This window comes from Passer domesticus, chromosome 14 (genome assembly GCF_036417665.1).
Source record: "Passer domesticus isolate bPasDom1 chromosome 14, bPasDom1.hap1, whole genome shotgun sequence".
In the NCBI taxonomy this organism is placed as follows: Eukaryota; Metazoa; Chordata; class Aves; order Passeriformes; family Passeridae; genus Passer; species Passer domesticus.
This window is the reverse complement of record NC_087487.1, coordinates 6,838,720-6,862,733: the sequence shown is the minus strand read 5'-3', so window position 1 is coordinate 6,862,733 and position 24,014 is coordinate 6,838,720. Positions and strand designations below refer to the sequence as shown.

The 24,014-nt window shown below is 40.0% G+C and overlaps 1 protein-coding gene and 1 long non-coding RNA gene across 8 annotated transcripts in view; one reads left to right on the top strand and one right to left on the bottom strand.

Annotated features, from left to right (window-relative positions):
- Positions 1-24,014, bottom strand: part of ALDH1A2 (aldehyde dehydrogenase 1 family member A2) — a 178,019-nt gene that overhangs the window by 28,907 nt on the left and 125,098 nt on the right. For all 6 annotated transcript variants that reach the window (XM_064389235.1, XM_064389236.1, XM_064389237.1 and 3 more), the window contains 2 exons: positions 1,848-1,952; positions 1,479-1,619 (listed from right to left, as the gene is read on the bottom strand). In XM_064389235.1, coding sequence (XP_064245305.1) covers positions 1,479-1,619; positions 1,848-1,952 — 246 coding nt within the window. The remainder of the gene's footprint in view (positions 1-1,478; positions 1,620-1,847; positions 1,953-24,014) is intronic.
- LOC135280877 (uncharacterized) lies at positions 1,509-23,092 on the top strand. Of its 2 annotated transcripts, none has more exons than XR_010347685.1 (4): positions 1,509-1,647; positions 2,926-2,987; positions 5,382-5,544; positions 22,724-23,092. It is a non-coding gene; the product is annotated as an uncharacterized LOC135280877 (long non-coding RNA). The 2 variants fall into 2 exon arrangements; XR_010347684.1 differs by lacking the exon at positions 22,724-23,092 and adding an exon at positions 7,675-13,820.

Below are 24,014 nucleotides of genomic sequence, written 5' to 3'. Positions count from 1 at the left end.
CAGTTGCACCTTGGTGTAATTTTAACCCAGAAGGTTCAGAACAATTCTCTGATCCCCTTTGTTACTTTTGGCAAATGTGAACAAAAAGTATTTTCCTTGAAAAACCCAAACTGGTTTCTTCTGGAGTATTCTGGAATAGCTATGATTTTAAGAATATATGTGTATGTTAATGTGTGTTTGTCTGTCCGTCTGTCTTGTGGATTTATGTGTATCCACATGCATGTACATGTGCCTTTGTGTACTTTGAACCTAATAGCCACTGTGTTTGGTCCAGATCTATAAATGCTGAATTGCTTTAATCAGGAGCCAAGATAAAAATGCCTGTCAAACTGGGTTCTGTTATGTTAATGATAACAGCTGAGAAGGGGCTCCTTGTAGCCCTGTATTAATGATCTGAATCCATAAAGAGAAGAATGGACACATCCCTCTTTATATAATTGATGTGAATATAAAAATTTCTCTATATGGTTGCCAAGACTCCTGCTGAGGTCTGAGATATCTATACTGTACAGCCAGTTTATTTATTGCCATCAAATAAACAAACTTTCCTCTAGGGAAGCTCATAAATTAACAAGCTATCTTTATTTTTTAGTTAATATTCCTATTTTTAAAAGTATCTTATAAGCTATCCTCTTAGGGGTTCCTAAGATCATTTAGCAAAAAAAAAAAATCCAATAAAATATCCTAAGATGTTGAGTAGCTTAACTCATTCTCAATAGCTGTCCAATAGAAATCATTAAGAATGGGCAAAGGACGCCCCTGTGTAACACACCAACCATCAAATGAGTTTCTATAGAGAAGAATGGAGGCTTAATTCTGCACTGACTTATATCCCCAAGAGCAATTAATGGCACTGCCTGCAGTGCAGCTCAGTAAAGAACTTGGCTCCAGAAATAAAAATTAAATGACAGGCAGAGTAAACTTGATTTGCTGTGCACTTCCTTCTCCCCATGGCGATTTTACAGTATCTGCCGGCGGTAAGATGATTTAAGTGTTGACAAAGCTGGAATTAAGATGTTCACGGGCTTAGTTCAAAGCACTTGACATGCGGAAAACAACATTAACAATGCCACCGTTGCGACGGCTTCACCCCGAGCGCAACGGAGCCGCGCTCGGATCCTGTCACCAGCTGAGGGTCCCACAGCACCTCACTGCCCTTCCCTTCCCGCCTGCACAGATCATCCCAACCTGCCTTGTCTTATTCTGGAAGAGTTCCAGGCCAGGCACACACGTGTGCACACCCCTGCTGTTGTGGGATGTCCAATTTAAAGCTGGTCTGAGCCCGCTGGAAGCCTCTTGTTGGCTTTTATGGGTTTTGCACCGCGCTGTAAATGGACAGAGCCATTTCAGCCAGGAAGCTGCGTGTGGCTTTCACATACAATTCATATCAACCCAGTCATGAATGATTTGGCCCTCAGAATGTAACTGACCATCAGTGTGACAACTGATTTGACTGCTGATTTTTATGTTTCACTTACAGCAAGAATTGCCCTGTCCCTTTCCACCAAGTCTGCTAACTTATCCAAAAGATGGCCTCTTTCTGAGGCATCCATTCTCCTCCAAACAGAGCCAAGGGAAAAAGCCAGCCGAGCTGCCCTCACTGCCTTGTCCGTGTCAACCTGGGAAGAAGAAAATTGAAGACACAAGGTAATAACACAAGCAGGCTTATGGAATTTGCTGTTATACAACCTTAGTCACACGTGATGGGTTTTGGAACTATGACTAATGAAAGAACTGTCCAACAGTGCTATTCTGGACTGGTTGCTTTGATCTATTTGTACATTTGTATTATCTGTTATACATTTAATTTCTACATTAAACATATAGCCATTCATGGGACACATTACCTTGTCAGCTTCCTGAATGTCACAGATTTGTTCTCCTGTTGCTGGATTATATACTGGGAATATTCTTCCACTTTCAGAATTCTGCCACTCATTATTGATGAAAATCTAGAAAAGGAAGAAAAGTCATCAGGTGTCTTGCATGAACAAACAATAATGTATATAACAACAAACTCATGAGAAAAGCTGCAGATTCTAATACAAAATATCTGAAACTTATTTTTGTGTGTGAAAATTACAGTTTTCAAGAGTTCAGGCTGAGGTCAGCCCCTGATGTCTTTCTGTACTCTATAGCAGTGTCATTATAGAAGCAACATCAAAGTCTAAACATTGGTTGATGTTCAAATTTGGTTCAAAAACTGTAACAAATAAACTAAAAAAAGAAATAGCTGTATGAGAGAAAAAGCCTTGAAACTGCTGGAGACAAGACAAGGATTTGGAGTAATCACTCAGTTCAGTAAGTAAACATTTAGTCACTGATACATCCCAGTCAAGGCTGAATAATCTCAAACATCACAGTTCTTCAATACACAGTCAGTTAATTATGGCTACAGTGACGGCTTGCAGCACAAAACTAACTTGCTTATCTGCTAGGAACAATGGAAATTGTTACATTCTCTCAGTGTTGATATTTTAATTGTCAGGGGCAAAACAAATTTAAATGGTAATGGTGCTGACAAGCTGTCTAGAGAAAGGTAATGACAAATGAGTTTATTTAAAGTAGATTTTTACTGGTAGCTGCATACATGTCTGTTATTTTCTGCTGAAAGACTTTTAAGAACAGGATGCAATTATTTATTAGCAAGTATTAAAGAAGTCACTACATGAAAATAAACAAAAAGTTTTCCAGGTATTCAGACTCAAATCTTTCTAAGAATAAAAGTGTTCCAAAAATCCAGGCATGACTTGGGTTCCTTGAAGTCCAAATATCAATGTATTTTTACAACTTTAAATGTGTAAGCTGATGTCCTGGCCTCATTGAAATATACCAGAATTTTCCCCCTGACTCCACTGAAAGCAGGAGTTCACATGTAGAGAGAAGCAATGTTCACCACCTGGTTTGTTTTCTTTTTGCATACAGGGCTGTGTTTACAAAGACGGGGACCTTGGAAAGCTTGATGAGTTCCAATCAGAGATACACAGGTGAGAGAAACTGGCCCATCTTTATACACATGAAGGCAAAAATACATCTGTAGAGTTTTCAGACATGAGCTTGCTCAAACCTACTCTGCAAGCCAAATGGAGGTGCTGTAGCTGTGTTCCTCTCAGCAGGGCTTGTCAGCTCAGCTCAGTGCCACAGTAGCTGCAGTGTCACAGCTCACTTGTGTCCAGCTCACTGTGGCCATGTGTGGGGGGAACCTGTGCCTGCCTGGAAAAGACCCTGCCAATAGAACTGTACAGGAACCAACAATTCCATGTGCTTTTGCTATTATGGATACATTTCTGCTGTGCTTCCTCATCTTCCCTACTCCTCCAACTTCAACCTCTTTGCTGTGTGCTCCTCCATCCATTCCAGAGTCTGCCCTTTCTTTACTCCTCCTTGCTCCTTCTGTTTAGGTTTTCAAAGGTTGCTGAACTCAGGACCTACCACACCACGACCACTGCTTTCCTTGCCTGCCCTGTTTGTCCTGAACCTGTTTGCATCCTTGAACTGTGTTTTCCTGCTCAGTGATGACACTGTTCAGCAAACCCAAAACTGGTCCCTGTTAGGACATTCTGGAGCTAACCCAAAATGAGCTAGTGAAAGAATCACCAGTATGATCTCTAGTGACCAATGCCATAAGCTGAAATCCTCTGGTCTATCATTGTCACTTTTAGACCCTTAGTGAAGCAAAGAAACACTGAGATCTGTGAGTCTGTGAAGAAGGAATTTACTTCATACTAACTCTGCACCCAGTGAGTGTGTCAGGGGGTGCTGAGGAGGGAGGGGAAGGGAGAAAACTTCCAGCTTCGGGAGCAGATGGCCAGAGAAGATGTAAGCATGTTTGTTTAAGGTGACAGGATGTACATAAACACATGGGCTTCTTGTGTGAGCTGCATTGAAAGAATAAAGCAGTTTGGTTGAGTACAAGAACCTGAAAAATCGTGGCAGCCACAATTCAGTACATTTCCCTTAGAGCAGTGGTCTATTTTTTTTTAGATTAAAAAAACTTAACTCCATTCTGCTGGGATTAACACCTATCATCAGGTCTGCTAGTACACAGGGCATATATTAGTTCTTGAAATACATTTCACCATGGGAATGAGAAATAGTGCTGTGGAATTACAAAAGAGTGCTGCAATTCAAGCTGACTGGAAGGAAAAGCTGTATGGTTTTATTGAATGCTCCATTTATCCCACTGACTTAGAAAAAGAACAGTAATAGTAAATATTTCAGATAGGACATGGGAAGGATCTATTTGGTATAAAGTTAGAGCTGAAAGCAAGAGAAATTGCTACTGTTAATGGTTAATGTTAGTTTCTTCCTGTTCCACTTTCTATAAACAAGGTATTGCCTATACAAGCTCATTACTGTAAACTGAGCACATTTAAATTGGCAGTAAAATCAGAGTATTTACTCTAGTGCACAAATAAAGTACCTAGTCCTATGTTTTGGAACAGTTTCAAGTCTTGAAATCCAGCAGCTGGTGGCTTTACAAGCAAAGCCTTACACTTAAATAATTCACTTTTGAAAGTTTTAGGTGTTCTGTGTCAGGTAGTACCATTCAGCAGATATTCCTACCACCGAGACGCAGATTCTTTTGCAATAAATTTGCATTCACAGGGGCTTTTATAACTCTTCCAGCACTACTGACTCCAATGGCTGTTGATTGAATGTATATATCCTGTACATTTAATCTGACTTTCATTATGGCCACTTCGTAAAAATGCCATGAATTGGAGAAGCGATGACACATTGCAAGAAAAAGGAATCCCTGCAAAGCCTCAAATTGGGTTTTTTTTCTCCCTTATTTATAGTGATCATGCTAAAGGCTAACTCTAAATCAGGGGGAATATTTGACAGCAAATGTTCCTATCTATGGATTATATATAACCCATCCTAAACACCAGATAAAAAAGGGGTAACCTTAGAAAAAGAAGGGCTTGCTTCCATGTAAATCATGCTACAAATTGGACAACACCCAGTGAGTTCATTGTTCAACCTCAATTGTGAAGGCTATTCACATTTACTATTCCCCTGGAATCAATGTTAATTAAGGCTGACTGGGGCTATAAATCAGCCTTTGGTTTTTACAACTTAATTCAGCATTAAGCATATATATGTAAATAAAAGGTAACTGATTAACCACTTGAGTTTTCCAGGAGTTACTGAGGTAATTTGTTTTTGTTTGAGTCCTAGTGTTACCTTTTGTGATATGCAGTAGGGAGAAGAAAAAGTCTATAGTGTGTCATGCATTTGCTATGTGGTATTGTGGCAGTTAAATAACCTGGCCTGTTGGGTGCTATCAATAGCATTGTGCCAAAAGGCAAAGGGAAGAAGGGAGCACTTGAAAAATCTTGGAATACACAAACATTTTGTTTGCCATTTACTCTCAGCAGAGGCAGTAATGTCAGAGCAAGAAGATAAAAGGACAACTTTGCTGCTGTACTGAGGTGTCCCTGGCAGTGCAGTGATTTAGCCAAGAACAAACCCAAGAGGCCAAGCAGCCAAGGCTGTTGTGAGCGAGTCTGCTGTGAGTCTGGCTGCAGCTGGTGTGAGGTGGGTGAAGGAGGAAGCCAAATACCTTTGTTTCCCAGTGATGCCAAAGGGGCCAGCAGAGCAGGGCACTGGGGGTGCAGGTGCTGGGGGGTGGCAGGGGCTGTTCCAAACAGAGCAGTGTGACAGGCTGGGTGGGAGCTCCCAGCTGCCCCTTGGAGTGTCATCATTCTCACGAGATCTCATCACACACATCTCTGGGCAATTTCTGTTCCTTTCCAAATGAAAGATGGAAAGGGCATGGATTTTCCTAAGAGAATAGTCACAATCCTCCTGGTACTGACAATAACTCATGTTCTCACAGATCTTTCACTAGAACTTTGCAAGAAGGTGGTCCCACCACGTATTCACTAGGTTCAAATCCTGCCTGTGGCTAATTATATATGGCCTCTGTTGACAGAGTTCCACAGGGCTGATCAAGAAAGCAGCCTGACTCATCCTACAGGTCAAGTGACTGTTCAGAGCCTTGGAGATACCTCAGCATACCAAAAAGTATAGAAAGGAAAAGTAAACTCCAAAGTTACCATGTAAAAATTCCAAGTTACTTTGAAACTGCTGACATGTAGTTGGAAGAAAATCATACATTACATTTTTCACAAGACCTGTATTTCACAAGCATTGCACACTGAGTTCAATTGCATTTTGGATGCTCATCAGTTTTGAAATCAAGCCAAGAGCAAATGTTTTAGCATAGCACAAAGCAAATTTAGCTTTGCAAATAAACAACTACAATCTCTTGTTTCAGTAGCCATCCATCCCAGCTGGCTTAATAATAATTAGCAACTTAATGTTCATTTTAAACCATGCAAGTAATTGGAGTGATAAGTATTCAAAGAGGAAGGGATGTGTACAAACCCAGGCTGGGCATTCTGATCTGCAGTGCGGCAACAGCAAAATTTAGAGCAGGGAGAAAACGTGGTTTTGTCACTTACCAGCAAGGAAGTACTAAACAACTAACTTTATGAGTGTGTGTATAAATATAACTAATTAAAATACAGTACAGAACTAATACCTCCTTTGCAGCTCTTAGTTGATGGAGCTTTAGTTTCATGGCACTTCAGATTCCCTCTGCTGTTGAGCCAGGGGCTAGCCCTGGATTTGGGAAATGGAACTGATTTTTACACTCACTGGGGATTCCTGCATGCTCAGTGCCTTTCTTTTTTTGTATTGCCTTTCCTTAAAACATACAGGGGGAAAAAAAAATTTTTGGGCTCTCTTAATTCATAAGAGTAATCAACACAGGTGGCAACAATGTAACTTTTCATTTCCTTTCTTGAAAATGTTCTCAAATGATGTGTGAGTGAAATGATGATCTACATTCTTAATTTGATATTGCTTAGTGATGATGTCATGAGACATTTTCTTCAGGCTCCCCAGCTGTTTAACTCAGAACTTCAGGCAGTGCACAGACAGTGGCCCTGCATTCAGCTCTTTGGAGGTGGAATTATTTTCCCATGGATTTAATAAACAAGGTTTTTGTGCTGTTGCAGCTCCTAGAAATGTTTTTTGGTACAGGAAGAGGATTTTAACATCCAAATAATAATGGCTTCCCACAGGAGATTTGGTTCTGGATGAATGGAGGAAGGAATGGGAATTTCCTAACTCAATTGATTTAGTAGCTGGTTATAGTTTCATTCCATCAAAGATCTTTTTTTCATATGTGGCTTTTTCCTTAGAGAGCTTTTGACACTAAATCTGCTGGGATGGGGGAGGGGGCATCAGATGCCAAAGTACTTTATAAGAGAATCACAGCTGCTTGGCCCTCAGCATCTTCTCAGAGCTGGAGGCACTAGAAGTGCATAATGGCACTTCTCTTTTAGGGGGGACGGACAATAATTTTAGAGGCATGCAAAAAATCCAGCAGCAGCATTTCCCTTGGTAAATACTGCATAACATCCCAGATACTGGGCACCTGTGCCTCAGTCTGGTCAGGAAATTTCATATCCTTTCCCATCTCAGCAACTTCATTTCCTCTCCTTGGGAAACATTTCAAGAGTCCTAATGATTAGTACGATTGTAAGGGAATGAACTAGGTGGGATTGCCAATCAGAGGTGCAGCTTGTTTATTTTCACAGGCCTTGTTTTCCTTCACTTTTATGGCTGTCTTGATACAGCAAATCTCTCACATTCTAGAGCATGTTGTGAGGCACTCCTGGGAATGACTGGAAACCAACAGCTGGCTATGGAATCAGCAAAAACCTGGTTTGTAAGAAGGCACTAGGAAAGCAAAAGCCAGTGCCAGCAGTCTGCTGGCTGAATGACCAGCGATGGATCAGCAGTGCCATTTCATTTTATTTTTAAGAGGGTTGTTCAGGTGACCAGCAAGTGTCACAGCTTCTTGCTGGCAGTTCACAAAAGGTGAGTAATGGGCTTCAAGGCCAACCTCCCCAAGGAGGTTGCAGGATCCTGCTTCTGAGCCATGAAGGATCCTGTGTGGGCAGTGCCAGGGGCTGTGCTGCTCTCAGGGGACAGCCGTGCACGAGCCAAGGCAGCCTGGCTGCCCAGCACCTCAGCACAGGTGGTTCTCATCTTGTTCTTTACCCCCCAGCAGAATCATCCTCAGAAGTTACCCAGATTTGGGGTCTTTAGTGAGATGCCTTTCAGCTGTGGAGGAACTGCAATTGTATGAGAGTAACTAACAGTGAACTGTAGAGGAACAACATTGCACCAAATCTAATTCGGGCAACCAAATTCCCGTGGGCATAGCTGGTTTTCAGCTACAAGAGGGCCAAGGGTCCAGAGTAGAACAAAAGGAAAAAAATCCAGCTGGTTTCAGTGGGAGCTGAACCAGGCCCCAGCTGAGGAAAAGGAATCAGTGGCAAGAGCCTCCAGAGGGATGTTTGTACTGGGAAACAAAGCTGTTTCACTGGAAACTTGACACATGCTCTAGAGCCTGTGAGGTCTGAAAGGCCAAACAAAACCAGAACATGTTGATTTTTATTTTTCCTCTTTGGCTGCTGGGTTGTACTTCTCTCTCCTTACTCACACCCCCCACACTGTAAAAATAGAAAAAGAAAGAAAGAAAAAAATTGAAAAGGAAAAAGACCTCTGTTCTAAAGCTTTGTGTGCTGTGAGGTGCTTCATCTTTTTTAAAATCTTATTTGGACCTCAGAGCCTGATTGAATAATGCTATAGCTTTTGGACCTGGTGTACCATAAATGTGGCTTTCCTTCATAAATTCAAGCTTGAAATTGCACTCAAGAAATCTAGAGGGCAAACTTGTGAGTGTACTGAGAGGGTTGGAGAATTTAAAACCTTTACAAACACAGTACAGCAGTAGGACCAGAAAAGTGGAATTGGAAATAAACTGCCCAAGAAGTGAGTAGTTTCACTGTGCAGCAGTGCAGCCAGCTCTGGTACAATTTCGTTTGTGCCAGCCCAGCCCTGTGCCAAGGCTAGGTGTCTGATGAGAAGACCAGGGTGTTTGCCTTCTCTGGGTGCTAATCCCAAGTAGCAAGGCCTGAGTCAACTCTACCAAAATGAAAGCCAGTGCTTCATACCAGTGGACTTTGGATCAGAAGCCAAGTGTTTGAAAGAGGTGAGTACATCAAGGTTCGGTGACATTTCAGCATGTGTAAATTAAGTCAGGCTTCAGTGTGGCCAACATGAGCTGGAGGAGGATTCCCAGGATGCAGCCCTAATGGTGGCAGGAGTTTGGTCTCTTTTCAGTCCCAGAGAGGTGGAAGGAGAGGGCAAAGTAGGACCTGTCTGCAGGGGCTGCTGCCCTGTTCTGCTCACCTGGATGTTCAGGTGCTTAAAGGCAGATAGGGCAAGTCCCCCACTGAGCCTGCTCACAGACAAAAGAGGTTTAGGGAATGGTATGCTTGGAAAAGGGTGTGATGGGAGGAGAAACTGGAGGCATCCAGCGTCTCTGAGCAGCAAATGGAATCAGAGAAAGGTTTGAAGCCTCCCGTCAGTCTGCTGTGAAAGTGGAATGTAACATGATTTTTTCTCCCCTATGTCCCTCATCCCTCACGCCAAATGTTTGACCTGCCTGTCTTCCTGTCTTAATTAGTCTTCTGTCTTTCTGGGAGTTGGGTCTGTTCTTCTGCAAATGGCAGCACATCAGACAGGGGAAACCTGTCATGTTTGTTTTCTAAGCTGTAGGGGGTACCCATTTGAAAAAACTCCCAGCTTATCTAAACATTTTTGTTTGTATGATTTTGAATTAGGAAGTGTGAGTAATTAGTTAAGAAGATTAAATAAGTCTTAGCAACATGCAGTAGCATGCTTACTTTCCTCCTCCCCCCCCAAGTATTTCCTGCACAAAACCCAGGCTGCCAAACTGTGATGATACCCTTTTCTATTTTAGTTTCTCACTGTGCCACATGCTGGTACAGCATCCGTTATTTCAATTCAGTCTCATTAAAGGGATTATGTTGTGCCTGGTTGTTCAAGAAAATTAATCTAAAGAGAAGAAACTTCAGATTGTATTGTCTGTTGAACTATACCCACCACAAACATTTTACTCCTTTTGGCTGCCTTATTAAACCTGTGGGAAGAAACTTTCGTTGCAGCACATAAAAGCCTTCCTCAAAGTAATTTTTACTTTTTTCAGTTAATGAAGAATTTGTCTGCTGTTAGTAGAACAATACAGGAGCAATAACATAGCTCAGGTAATATTTCATGTATTCCTAAGAAACTAAGCTCCCAAGCTTTACTTATCCTTTCATCAGTGGGACTCTTTAATTGCTGGAGAAGAACATTTACTCTCTTCAGAAAACATTGCTTGTGAAATCAGGATGAGTAAAAAATTAACTGTGCTTTCCATTTTCACTAATTACAAAGACAAACTATCACTGGATGAATTGGGTAAGGGTGGCAGTGGTTTTGATGGAGTATGATCCTTGGTATCACTTTTTGCACCTTAAAAAGTGAAATAATGAAAGATTTTTTAAAATCCACTAAATTGAGAGTGGAGAGGAGGAGTATTTGTTTACATAATCAATTATTGGGCTGTCACTGGGCTTTAATGAAGTTGTGGCTATTAAGAACTTGATCCTGGAAACCCTTCCACAAGTGCTCATTTGAAATGGTGGGAATGAGGAGGGGTTTGTACAAACAAGACTCGTATTACTCTGTGTAGTTCTCTTGTGTTTTGCATTGTTTGTGCATTGCAAGTCTTGTGTTCTCCTTATATGTGACAGAAAACAGTTTGAGCTATTAATCTGTACATGGGAAATATGTTCTGCCATTTGGAAGAATTTAATCTCCCTTGTAAGTAACTGCCATTTTAAATGTTCATCACCAGGATCAAGTTCTTACTTAGAAATTAGCTGTGCTGCATAAATAAATATTCCTCCTAGGATTTCAGACATTATAGACAACACAGAAAAATACAATAAGCAAATTTATTTTGACTTAAAGCTCTGCCTGAGAAAATTACCTTATAACTACACATGAGAAATTGCTGGAATGTCAGCTTCATTTGCAGTGGCCCCTTATGGCCTGATCACCCTCCCTGGCACGATAAATCACTGGCAAGATCCTTACCTTAACACGTTTGATCTCAGCTCAGCAAGACTTGGTTTTGATGTGAAGAACTCCAGATCTGTTAGGTCAGAGACAAATAGCAGAGCCACTGACCTGCAAAGTGCTAAGTCTATATTAGACCCAAGTGAGCAGCCTTAAGCTCCTGAAAAGTTTGCCTTCGCTTCTACTTTGCATCTTGAAGCTTTTCAAATATTACTGTTAGCATGTTTTGTTAATGATGCCAGAGACATTTCCTTTTGTGCTGTTCTGCAGGTACAGAAGCCACAAAAAGCTTGTGGTGTGAGAAGCATTATCTTCAATAAACTGTTAGAATTATCTGCACTTTGGAGAGACATGAAATAAGCCTCATTATTTATTGGTTTCTTTACCTAATTTACACAAATGGCTTGCACTGGCCTCTTTCTTACTAGACCATGCCTACTGATATCATAAATAATGATATTCACCAGTACACCCTTTAAGATGATGCAAAGTGCCTGTGTGTACATGTGTGTACATACAGAAATTCAAACTACTCCTAAAAACAAAAACCTCAGCTTGTGACATTTACATTCAAAGTCTGAACTTTCACAAAGAACAGTTTTGTGGCCACTCAGTTTTGCAGCCTTGGTTTGAAAGTATTACTTTTTGTCCTGGTTAAACAGTCACTTATCTCTACGATAGTAAGCAGGAGTGTTAGTCTACCAGAAAATTGGATGTTCTTAATGGGCTTTGGGGGAGAATAGCTTTGCATCATCAGCATTAAGTTAAATCACATTAAGTACCCACTTACAACATAGGGATTACCACTTATGACATCTTTGGTGAAAGCCTTTAAAACAAATTGTTGTGTTTGTTAGAAGAAGCTGTGAGATAACAATTCCCAGAAGTCTGATTTATAAATTCTTTTTGCTCTTCAAGAAGATGCAAAAGAACCCAACACCTCTCATTCAATGCTGCAATGAAATCTCTCAGGCTGGAAATTATTTTCAACAAAAAGTCTTGGAAAATACTAATTTATTTACTTTAGAATATTCTTCTGGAAAGAAGAAACTGTTAGACTACCTTTCCTCAGAGTTCAGTTCTAATTTCTCCTCCAGTTCTTTCTGTTGATTAAGTCATTGCCTTTTACATGTACAAAACTGGAAACATGTACAAAACTGTTTTTTATTATTCATAAGGCTGATTGGGGAGAACTGGGTTTAAACTGTCAAAGTATCCTGCTGTGCTTGGATACCTGACAGATTTACACCTCAAAGTACACTGTGGTGCTAAGCTAAAACTGGGTGTGGAGTGTTCTTGCAAGAGCTGATTACAGTCTCAATCAAATAGAATGCCCGAGGATATAACAAAATAATGCCAATGTTTGATAGAATTTAACATTTTTGTATATGATCAGCAAGTTATTCTGTATAGAGATGAAGGCCTGCATGAAAACTGAGCTCTTATATTTAACTTTGAATAGAAACAGACTAATGACTTTGAGTATGTAAATAAAAAACATGACCCTAAACTTTTGCCAAAGATGCAGTATTAAACAAGTGAATTAGAGCAAACCCAATACCTGGTTATACTGAGCCTTCCTTAAATGAGCAAAGGGTGCTATAAGTCTTGTCAATAAAGAGCCTTCTTTAAAAAACTTGAATATTCAAATATGCAATCCTGAGACCCACTCTCCCAATTTGCTTTGAAATTCTTTTCCCCTTTATAACCAAACTGCATTTTTCTCTGCTGGAACCCCTTGTAATGATATCAGAATATTGGCAAACCTCATTAGTTTCCCTGCTGTCTACAAGACAGGATTTATGCTTGTAGTGAACACAATGACACACGATCACTAAATAGCTAAAAACACTATCGAGACAAATCTGAGAATTTTTTTCACCCAGACATTGCAAGTACTATTGGTAGGTAAAGGTATGGAGCCCAGTATTAATTACAGCAAACGTCCCCCAGTGCCACACTGCTGCAAGGAGCTCACCAGTGCCAGCTGTTTGTGGAGGCTCATGGCATGCAGCCTTTGGCAGGTACCTGCTGTAAGGTATAAGGTATGTTGCCAATCCAATGCAGTGAGTAATTACTAAATTCCCATGGGACCTGGCTGAAGTCAAATGTTGCTATTCCTGGTTCATTGCTTTTAGTCTCCCTAAAGACCATTTAGGCAAACAGCTGGAAGAGCTGACTACAAGGCTTCCCAGCCACAGGGAACCACTCCAGGAAAGCAGGTAAAGGCTTCTAACCAGGAAACAAGTTATCAAAGGATTTGTCCTGTTGCTCCCTCAAGGAAAGAAATTAACTGAGACAGAGAGCAAGAGCATGAACACATTGGTGTTGCATGCAGAATCCAGACACTAAAAGCAATTGTCTTGGCTGATGGGAGGAAGAGCTGTGCTGTCAGCGGGCATGTTCTGCACTGGGCTCCTGCTTGGCATCTAAACAGGAGGGCTTTCCTTCTCCCTCCATGCTGGAGTGCCTTACTGAAACAAACCTTTGAGACGTGAATAGAAGCAATAGCAGAACTGCAGTTCCAGTACTGTCACTGCTTTGTACTGATGGAATATTCCTCCTCCTAAAGAGAAGTACAGAGGGGAACAACATCACCAGCTTCAGCTCCATCTGAACTCATTATGCAGATCTTGCAGCAAGGAGGGCGCTGCCTCCCTGACAACACTCAGAGGAACAGCAACAGAGACAACTCCTGATGAAGTGACACAGAAAGAGAGCAAAGAGCAGAAAGAAAGGAGTCTTTTCATCTATACCGTGTGTGTGTGAGCACACCAAGAGGTGTGTAGTTAGGAACATACAGAAATGCAGACATGCGTCCACAGGTAAACACCAGCTCCAAAATTCATCTGTATTGCCATTTCCCAGAATACCATGTACAAAAATAGAGGCTTGATCTTCTTGTAGTCTGGCTGGTTTAGCAAGAGATCCTGCCTCTGACACTGACCTACTGTCTGAGTTAGTCATGGTTACACTCCCACAAATTTAAACTCCCCCATCTGTGAAGGAACCTTGTCACAGTTTTACAGTGAGGCTGAATCAATTAATGCTTTCTGAAAGATGTGATGGAGCAGAATATTAACACTTGCAGTTGAGTGATACCAGCTAAAAACATCTTAAGTAATGAAACAAATAGATTTAAAACCACTATCAAAGGGTTGGACCACCAAGACTCCTAAGCCATCATCAGCATTGCTATAGCACAGTTAGTGCTAGTATTATATCACTGTTTCAAATTAATAGTGAAAAAAACAGAGCTTGATTTTCACCTTGCAAGAAAACAGCATCCAATCAACAAAACAAAAGAGAAGAGGCTGTTAAGTAACTGTGGTAAAGAAAGTAAGAAAAAGAGGAAGACCAACAAAATGTCAGGCACTGATGGAAAAGGGGGTAAAGGCTTAACCAGACATCCTGAAAAACAACTGTGCTTGTTTCTCAAGGTCTGTGGAGGCCATTCTGGTACAGGACTGCTGTAACAGTGTGTCACAACTGAAGCAACTGGAAAAAATAAAAAATTCCTTGTTTTGGAAGGTAGGTGGTAATTTCTTGCTAGTTTTGAGAAACTCAAGAATAAACTATTTCTGTTACAGCTGAAAAAAACCCCAAAAACATAAGCAAATGTAAAATGCACATGTTATGGTAAGCTTTGAGAATATCCAGTAGAATCAGGACAGTGCTTTTATGTCTGGGTGCAAAGAATGTTTAAAATATACTCCAAATATGTTTCAGACAACAAAATTAAGTGGTTCCTTAAAAAAAAAGATATCTATGTATCCACCTGTCAGTTACATAAATGCCTTCTCAAATCAATTTGACAATATAAAGAGGTATTAAACCCAGTTTAAAATTAAATTCTATTTTAAGGACATTTTACACTAGCAGAATGGTAAATAAAAGTGAGGTGCAGTGTCATGGGAAGTGCTTTTGCGATTGAGCTGAAAGACTTTACAGGGTTTTTCAAGGAACTAGATCACAATGTTCATCTAGGTCATCTTTTAGTCGGGAAATAAAAGCGCAAGTGCCTATAAACCAGCCTAAGAAAGCCGAGCGTGAAAATGGGTGATCTGGACTCTGTCACTGAGAGGAAAAAACAGCATTTTCTGAGCATAAGGGGATGAGAATTATCAGAGGCATACCACACTTTTTACGTGTAAGCTGTGTAGGGAGGACAAGTCAGGCTGCAGAGGGGGGAGCAGCTCTGTGTGTGCAACGCTTTGCGTGGGCACTGCTTGGAGGGGAGAAATAACACAAAATGCAGACCCACGGGTATAGGAGCAGTGTGGATCGTGAAGGATAATAGCTGGAGTGAGGTACTGACTTCAAAATAAGAGCAACTGAAGTGCCATTGAAGTGGTACTGAAGAGGAAAAAGAGTATGAAGGCAGTAAGGCTGGAGCCAAAATAACTCTGTATTAGTTCAGTGAAAGCTGCACTGAAACAGTGTGTAGAGAACAGTTTTCTGTATCCTAATGTAAACAGCATTTGACATAGTCCTGTCAAGGACTAAAAATTGTGTCTGAACCCCTGAGAAATGGTTACCATGTAAATAATTCCAGCTTCCTTGCAGGAGAGAAACACATGAAGAAGCCATACTCTCTGGGATACTAAACTTCAAGAAGCAGATTTTTTTTTAAAGAGGAAGTAACTTAGAAACTCCCTGCTTGAAGCTCGGAAATTAAAATCCATAGAATCAGCATGGAGGCTTAAGAATGTGAAAGAGTCAAAAAAGATTTGCATTCCCAAGGTTAAAAATGGGAAGCACAAGCAAGAAAATAAATGGGGTGGCAAAGGAGGAAGACATGAGAGGAAAAGTAGGCTGGAAAACACAAAGACTGCAAACTCCAAAAATAAAAATTGCTACAAAACATACTAAATATTCTGAAGAAAATCACTGGAGAGGTAACAGAAATAAAACATCCAAGAGAAGCCTAAATTAAACAAATAAGCAAATATGGTCTGTGGCAGGGTCACTGGATTCTGAACACAACCTGGCTATGGAAGGGAGACTGAAGATAATTCCAGAGGTTGCTGCTTATTTTGGGGAGATCCTTATTTGGCTATCCTAAAGGAGATTATATTTCTGTTCAAAAACTACAAAAGCAGAGCCACGAGTTGGAAGACTGGAAAATGACAAGTAAAAATACTTGTTCTGGGGAATAATCTAAACTGAAAATCTAACATCAGCAGTACATCAAAAATCATTTAGGGGCTGAGCCCAGGACAGGCACAGTGCTTCACTCCCAATTGTGCTGTAAGGAGCTGAAATAAAGTTCCTGAAATAAAAAGAAATTCCAAATGCTAATGCATCCTGAAATCTACTGCAACAGTTCTTCCAGTTTTCAAAAGGCATCAGGAATTGCATAAAAAACAGAGTGTACCAGTGGTGGGGGTGATGAGGATGATGATGCATTAAGTGGTGTTTCTCCCATGAAGCATGAGAAAACTGCCACAGCACAGACCTGGAAGGATCTTCCAGTTGGAGAGATCTACTTCAGATGAAATGTACACCTGACATTCTGACAAATGACAAATTTAAGGCATGCTGACCTACTCACAAGAGGATAAGATCAGCCTTTATAAGACAGTCTAAAAATACCCGTATTTACACAGAATGGTAAATAGCTCTGCTTTGGAAAGAAATCAGTCTCATATAGAGATAAGAACTTACCTGTGTAAATTGACGTCTTTGGAATTTCTGTCTGGAAGGGCACTTTCTGGTAGTTTCTGAGTAAAACCCAAGGGATTTAGTGTAATCATTGCCACAGGACCAGAGCATGGTAAGAGGACAGTGTCCCCCTGGCATCCTTGTTCCAAGTTCAGCAAAGGGGCTGCAGCCTGTTTTACCATGCAACACCTTTGGTATTTTTGTGACTTTCCAAATGGACTTTTTTGGAACTCACTTAAATTAGGGCATAAATCCGCATGGAAATTAGCAAACATATCCTTTCTGTAACCACACCACCTGCTGTAAGCTCCTCACAGCTGTCCCACAGTATCCCCTTAGATTTTGAGTTCAATTCAAAGTCTTCATTACCTGGGAATCCCTCACAGATTAGGTCTATATACTCTAGTGGTCAGTGTGGTCCCAGTGTTTTAGCCTCCAGCTGAGGCCAACTGAGATTGAGCTGACCTTAAACATTTTCACTTGGGTCACAGAACATGATGTGGTTGGTTCTCTGCAGTATTTTTCTCCCTTCAGTCCAACAAAGGTGGAATGGATTATGTTTCAAGTCATCGACATTGTTCACCAGGCTCTCTATGAAAGGCACTGACTCCAAGTAATCAGGGATTAGGTTATTTTCTTTTTTTTCATTTGGGAGACTATTGCAGCAATGCTGTTGCAGCAACACTTTTACGTGGCTTCACATATCACACTTTTAGTAATGAAGTGCTCTTAAACCTTAGTTCACCATGTGACTTAGCACTGATGTGTTGTATTCATGTCACAAAGGTAGACTGCTATTTACAGAAAAGACTGATGAATAGAAATATGGTTTTGGACAAATTCTGAAATAGGGAACTTGTGTTTTGGAGAAAACCAGATAGGAATATGCAGTTTGAACAGCAATTCATTTGCTAAACATAACAGTAATGAATGACTGAGCCCTTGGATGGCAATCAATGTTTAGATTTTGTTGTTCTCTGAATAATACTTGGTAGTAAATTTTCACACAGCTATCCATGCACTTACTGTGCTTTAAGTAGGGATGTCTTGTTCCTTGTCCGAGGATTCCTCACTAGAGAACTGCATAGGACTGCAGCTTTCTGAAGATTTTTAAACCTCTACACATCTGTGCTTATATTACATTTACATAGCTTCCTTATGATCTTGTCTTTAATTGCATTTTTTGTCTGTCGTTTCTTTCAGCTGAACTAGATTTGATATACTGGTTACTTGTATCAAGGAATGAGTTCTACTCCTAAAAAACCCCTAACAGATAAAAAGCTATGGGGTTTTTTTTAGAATTAGGGAGAATAAAAGAATTTTCAAAAAATAAATAGAGAAATGCCACAGTCCAGCCTTGCTGCTGCAAAACTGTAAAAGAAGAAACATGACTTTTTGCAAGACCTGACAAAGAATTTATTATATGGACAACTGAACTCATCTTTTATCATTTATCTCTGTAAATGTGTGAGATTTCTTGGAAGATAGTTAGTCAAATGAGAAACTGAGATGAATCAGTGGATACAATTTATTTAGACTTTAAAAAGGCTTTTGATGATAAAGTCCTTAGCAAGAGGCTATTAAGGAAAGTTAGTAACCATATGGTGAAAGATAAAGTCCTGCCATGGATTAAAAAGTGGTTAAGAGATAAGATAAAAAGACTGGAAATAAACGGATAATTCTCCCTGGAAAGAGGTTAATAGCAAGGTGCCCCTTCGTTACTGTGACTGGCAATCAATATCTTGGCTCACCTGCCTTTGCAGATCATTAATAGGAAGGCACAGAGTTTGTAGATAAAAATGTTCAGGCTAATCAGAGTATTATAGAAAATATTACTGGGGCTGAAGTTAAATGACATTTGGGCAACTCAAGGGAGATGCCAAGCCTCTTGGAAGGAAGGGTTCAGACAACCCTGGATGCTGATCTGTGCCATGATTTGCAATGTCCATGAACAGCTCACTGAAGGGAACTGTTCACGTGCATTGTAAAGGAAAGAGAACACTGGATGCCATGGGTCCATGGAGTGGTCCTCCCAGGCAGGTGAGGGCAGTGAATAACTTCAAACTGGCAGAGCCCATTAAGATCTGCTGGGAACAATTTTGCATCTCCACTGGGAGATGGACAAGCTGCATCAAGAATTTTTGGACAGCAGGATTTATCAGAAAATGCAGATATACAAGATAGAAATGTAATATGGATATTGGTCAGCTTCTGTGGGAAATGTTTCTGAAGGACAAAATGAAACAGAGAATGAGAGGGGTTTGGTTTTTTTCAGAATGAAAAAGTGTGAGAGTGTGTGTATTATTTCTTGCTGTGTCCAACATCATGATTATTCTTGAAGCAAAGACTCGAATCCTACTTTTTCTTCATTAGTGTTCTGCCTACTGGGCTATCAAGCTGATGTCTGAGACCTCATCAATACTTAGAAATAAATTATCCAACAGCAGATAACATGAAATTCTTCATAAATACAGGCAAAGTTAGCAAAATTTGGACCTATTCCCCATGAGAAATTAAGGATCCATATTCAAGTTTCTGCTCTGCTTGCTTCAGAGCAAGGGTATGAATTTGTCTCCCTTTCAACTCAGGCAAGTGCTCCGATTATTACTGGCCTTCTGGTTTTGGTATGCAAATAAATACATGGATCTTTTGCATTTGAATACTTCAAGTGTTAAACATTTTTTGCAATGAGAAAATCAATGAGAAAGTCTTTCAGTGCATCATCTGACCCTTCCAACCCGACAGAGTCAGCAATATATTATTGTACAGCATGATGCATTAAACCAGGGTGCATTTTCCCTGAAGATCCAGCAGATTCAGCACAGTAAGAGGTCACTGCTGCCATAGTTACCCCTCAGTAACACAGCAGTCTGCCACAGTTCTCTAGCTGGGGCCAGTTCAGCCCTGTGCTTTCTGTGTTTTTAAGGCTCATGGCTGTTGTGGCTGTACTGGAGTAAGCAAAGGGACTGGATACACGTAAAGCTATGCTTGTTTCTTGTGTCCTCATGCAAAACTTGAGTAAATTGAGCTTGTGCAGAAGACCATAAAGGTTTGGGAGGAAAGAATAATCCCATATTTAGGCTACTACTTGGAAGGAATTGTATAAATATTTTCTGATCACTGAGCTGATGGATTGTAATACTAAAACCAAGGCATGAATACACTGGAAGAGAATTCAAACTGGAGATGTAAACAACAGTAAATCTGCATACAGCATACACACTGAAACATCGTATGTGATGATACAGAGGGCATCCCTAATGTCAGCATCACATGCTGAAGTGTTCCACAAAGGGGTAAAGTAGCTGTTCTATTTATCTTCTCTTCATGTAAACATCTCTGATTTTCTGTGCCCCATCTTTTGTAAAAGAACTGTGCTCACCTAGGTGACCCAAAAGCCAAGCTGCTTTTTCAGGCATCGCTCAGTGGATCTGACTTCAAAAGGCACCAAAGTAGCTCATTTAGGGAAAGACAGATGGGAAAGCACATGTATTCCTCACTTACCTGAGTTTTGCCAAAGCTTGTCTTGTGTTCAAAAAAACCCCAACAGATTCTGCATATTAATCTAAATAAAATATTTCCTGCCTTCTATCATAATATCAGTCTAGAATTTTATCTGGAAAACACGTGCTGGAAATTTTAATGGAAAGGGTAATGCCAAGGAAGCGCAATGGGAATGACTATACTGAAATCTAGCAATAAAATACTTCAAACCCAGATGCTTATCATGTGACAATTGGAGATGCATTTGTTATCTTCTGTCTACCCAGAAGCAGTTTGCCTATACTTCATACAAACTCCAGCATACAGCTTTCTGTTGCAGTGCTGGGTAGTTTACCTGGCCTGTGTATAGAAACTGAACAGATTTCAGCCGGTGGTGTAAGGGTAGAGGCAAACCCGCTTAGACAGGACAAAGAAGATATGGTTGTCAGCTAAATCATAGGCTGTTAATAGAGAAATGTTTCATGTACCTCCTCACTGCCACTGCGCTGTAACTTCATCCCTTTAGGGCACCTCTTTCTACAAAGCTCTCAAAACCTCAATTCTTCAGCTTTTCCTTATGCTAAAGTTGTTCAGCTCTTGCTCAGACTTAAATCAGTTGGCAAGCAAGAAACAAAACATAAAACATCCATCTGGATTAGTGTGCTCAACATGATGCAAACTGAGAACGTTTATTCACTCAGCTACCTGATGTAGTGACAGAGCTGCAACAGGACAGAGCCCCGGGGTCCTCATTCTCTACCAGGCTGTCCTTGAAAGAGTCAACATAACTTATTCCAACCACAATGAAAATATTTTGTAAATCAGATGTGATTATGCCATTATAACATGATCATAACAAAGGAAGGACAGCCACATCCTGCAGAAACACCTTTAGCTCCTGAAATGGAGACAGCAGGAGGGCAATGCTGCATAGGGCTCAATCCACTGGGCTGATTCCATATCTGCTGTCAGATCCTTGGAAGACAGTATCAGGAGGGAAAATAGAGTTTCATAAAAGTTTAAAAGGAGAGGCATCAGGGTAACAGTGTGAACCCTCTGACCACCCTGAGAAGCTGTCAGGCTCTCTAGGCTGTCCTCCCTATCCTAAACATGCCAATGACATGTCCTCAGCAGACATTATGCTACTGCTTCTCTCACACATCTGATATTTCTGGAACAGCCATTCTGGGAGAGTTTCTGACACAAAGCTGACTTTTGTAGAAGCGTGACTTACTCCCAGGGGGAGGGCTGGATCCCCTTCCTACCTATGAGCCCCCTTACATATGGAGCCCAGCACTGCCAGCACGCTCCTGACACGCCTGAGGAGGGCTTGCTGTGCCACAGGGCTGAGGAACAACCTAGTTCCATGCAATACTCCAAGATGCCCTATTCTGCAGATGCAATCCCTCCCCAAATGCTAATGTTAAAAAGTAAAGAGTTACAGAGTCATCACAGTGAAAAGAGAGATAATCCCAAATGTAGCAGTTCCAGGACTTGCCAGCCACACAAAACTTAACCCTGTGTGCTTGAACACTCACCTGCATGTCTGGTTCACATCCTGCTCACCAGTTCTTATTACACACATCTACAACACGTTATTTTTCACAGACTGTGCCAAGGTATTAAAAAACTGGGAAAAAATATTTCTAATGACTGGTTTTTTAAAGCAGCATAGGCTGACTTCCAGTACTGAAGTCCCAATAGCTACTGCTGCACATCCTACATAAAACCATGACATTGAGTATTTTTCATTACTAAATCATGTTTTTTCTGACCTATCCAAACATACATTGCCTCTGGGTGCTCTGTCAGGTGTATGGATCAGACGGACTTCACATCCAGTTTTCTGCTTATTTCAATAAACTTACCAGAGTAATATTTCACAAGTTTAAATAATTCTGCTAAATAATCAAATAAATGAGAATTACACAGGTGATATTTGTTTCATCTACATAGTTGGAAGGAGTTTGCATAGCAACCCCAAGGGTAATGCAGTTATTAAAAGATTAATTAACAATTTTCTTTTTCCCAGAACATATTACAAATCTTTAACAAAACTCACTTAGGGAATCCTGGAATTTTAACATGTTCTACTCTAAAGAGCCTGTCTACTTACCAACTTTAGAATTACAGAAATTACAGAAATAGAATTTAATTGGCAAAATGTATTTAAAATTTTTTCACTAAGTTTAAATGTTCATAGACACTGCTATTTTTCAAAAAGAATTAACTCCCAAATCGTTACATTTTTACATTCATAGACACTTGTAATAAAGAGTTGAAGAATTCTGTGTCCTGGTTGTGTATTTAAAATTCCCAGCTAACAAGCAGGAGAGAGACTGCTAGGAATGCTTACAGATGTCTGATTTTACAAGGTCTGGGATTGTTGTTTTCTTTTTTTTTTTTTTTTTCTTTTCCTTGCTAAAGTGCTTTAGTCTAATGTTATTTATTGTTTATGGAAGTTGTTTGTCATTTAGGACATGAAGTGACCACTCCCTCAAAAGAAAGAATCAAGTTACAATCCATTATTTCATTTTTTGATTGTTTTTCTTTGTAATAGGTGGGAAAGTGGATCCAGGATAAAAGTCCTGCCCAAGACAAAACTCCAAGCTGAAGACTCCAATTATCTATAAATCACTTGAATTTCCTGCAGAGAAAGAGAAAAAGGAGGACAGAGCGAGACAGACAGAAAAACAGAGACAGAGGATATGCCAAGTGAAACATTTGATACCTGTCCTAAACCAAAATTTTCTCAAAAGAAACCAGGAGTTACCTGATATCTCAAACCCAAGCTTAGAAGAAACATTGCCATTGGTTTTGGCTTAATATTGAAATGAAATAACTTTCTTTTAATTGTTCCATTCGTATAAAATGTGTTACATTTTACATCTGAGATGATGGAATTATGTATTGATTCATTAAAGGTCACTGTACATTCTCACACAGAGAAAGCTGTGATTGCTGATGACTGCTGTCCTCTTCAAAGGTTTTTAGAATCAATTCTCCAGTTTTAGAACAGAGAAATGCAATACATTTATGATGCAAACTGGCTGTGATACTACTCTCAAGTATTTCCCACGAAACCCTCCTGAAGCACAGTTCACACTGAAACCAGCAATGAACAAAATTCATGCCAAATACTCTTTGCACAGTATGATTGCTCCCGAGGTGTAGCACTACACAGCATCCAATAATTGCATTCCTTGCTTATTTAACTATTATAAAAGAATTTATGAGCAAGAAACCATATGCATTTTTTGATTTTCGTACTACAGTTTGCATTAAAATGTAATGAAATTTAAAATAGTTGACTTTCCTCTGAAACATTCTTCTAGAACAAGGAATTGCTGTAACAAATTAGAAGACAAATTAATTTTGGGACTCACTAAAAAAAAGAGAAAAGATGAAAAGCTTTCAAAGTGATGATATGGAAGAAAAAATTACACTACAGCGGCCAAAATGAGTCTCCTATCAGCATTAAAGCTCCTGAAGTTGTATTTCCAGTAGATAAAAATGTTATCACCTTTTTCCAGTGCTGATGTGCTTATTTTCCTATTAAGTTACTTGGTAATTAGAAACAAAGTCTGACACATTGTAATCTGTTTATACAATAGATCTGAAACCTCTCCAACAGAAATGAAAACACTCTTTAAAGATACTGAAGATGCAAAGATTAAACACATATAAACGAATTTTGAAATGCAAAATGCACTTACAAACAAATGACTGTTTTTAAAGCCCATTTTAATCAACAAAACCAATTTAGTCTCATAAGACACCACAGAAACCCAGCAGATTTTTCTACATTTCTACAGTGGGTTTGTTCTTAACCCTCTCTTTAAGAAAACCAC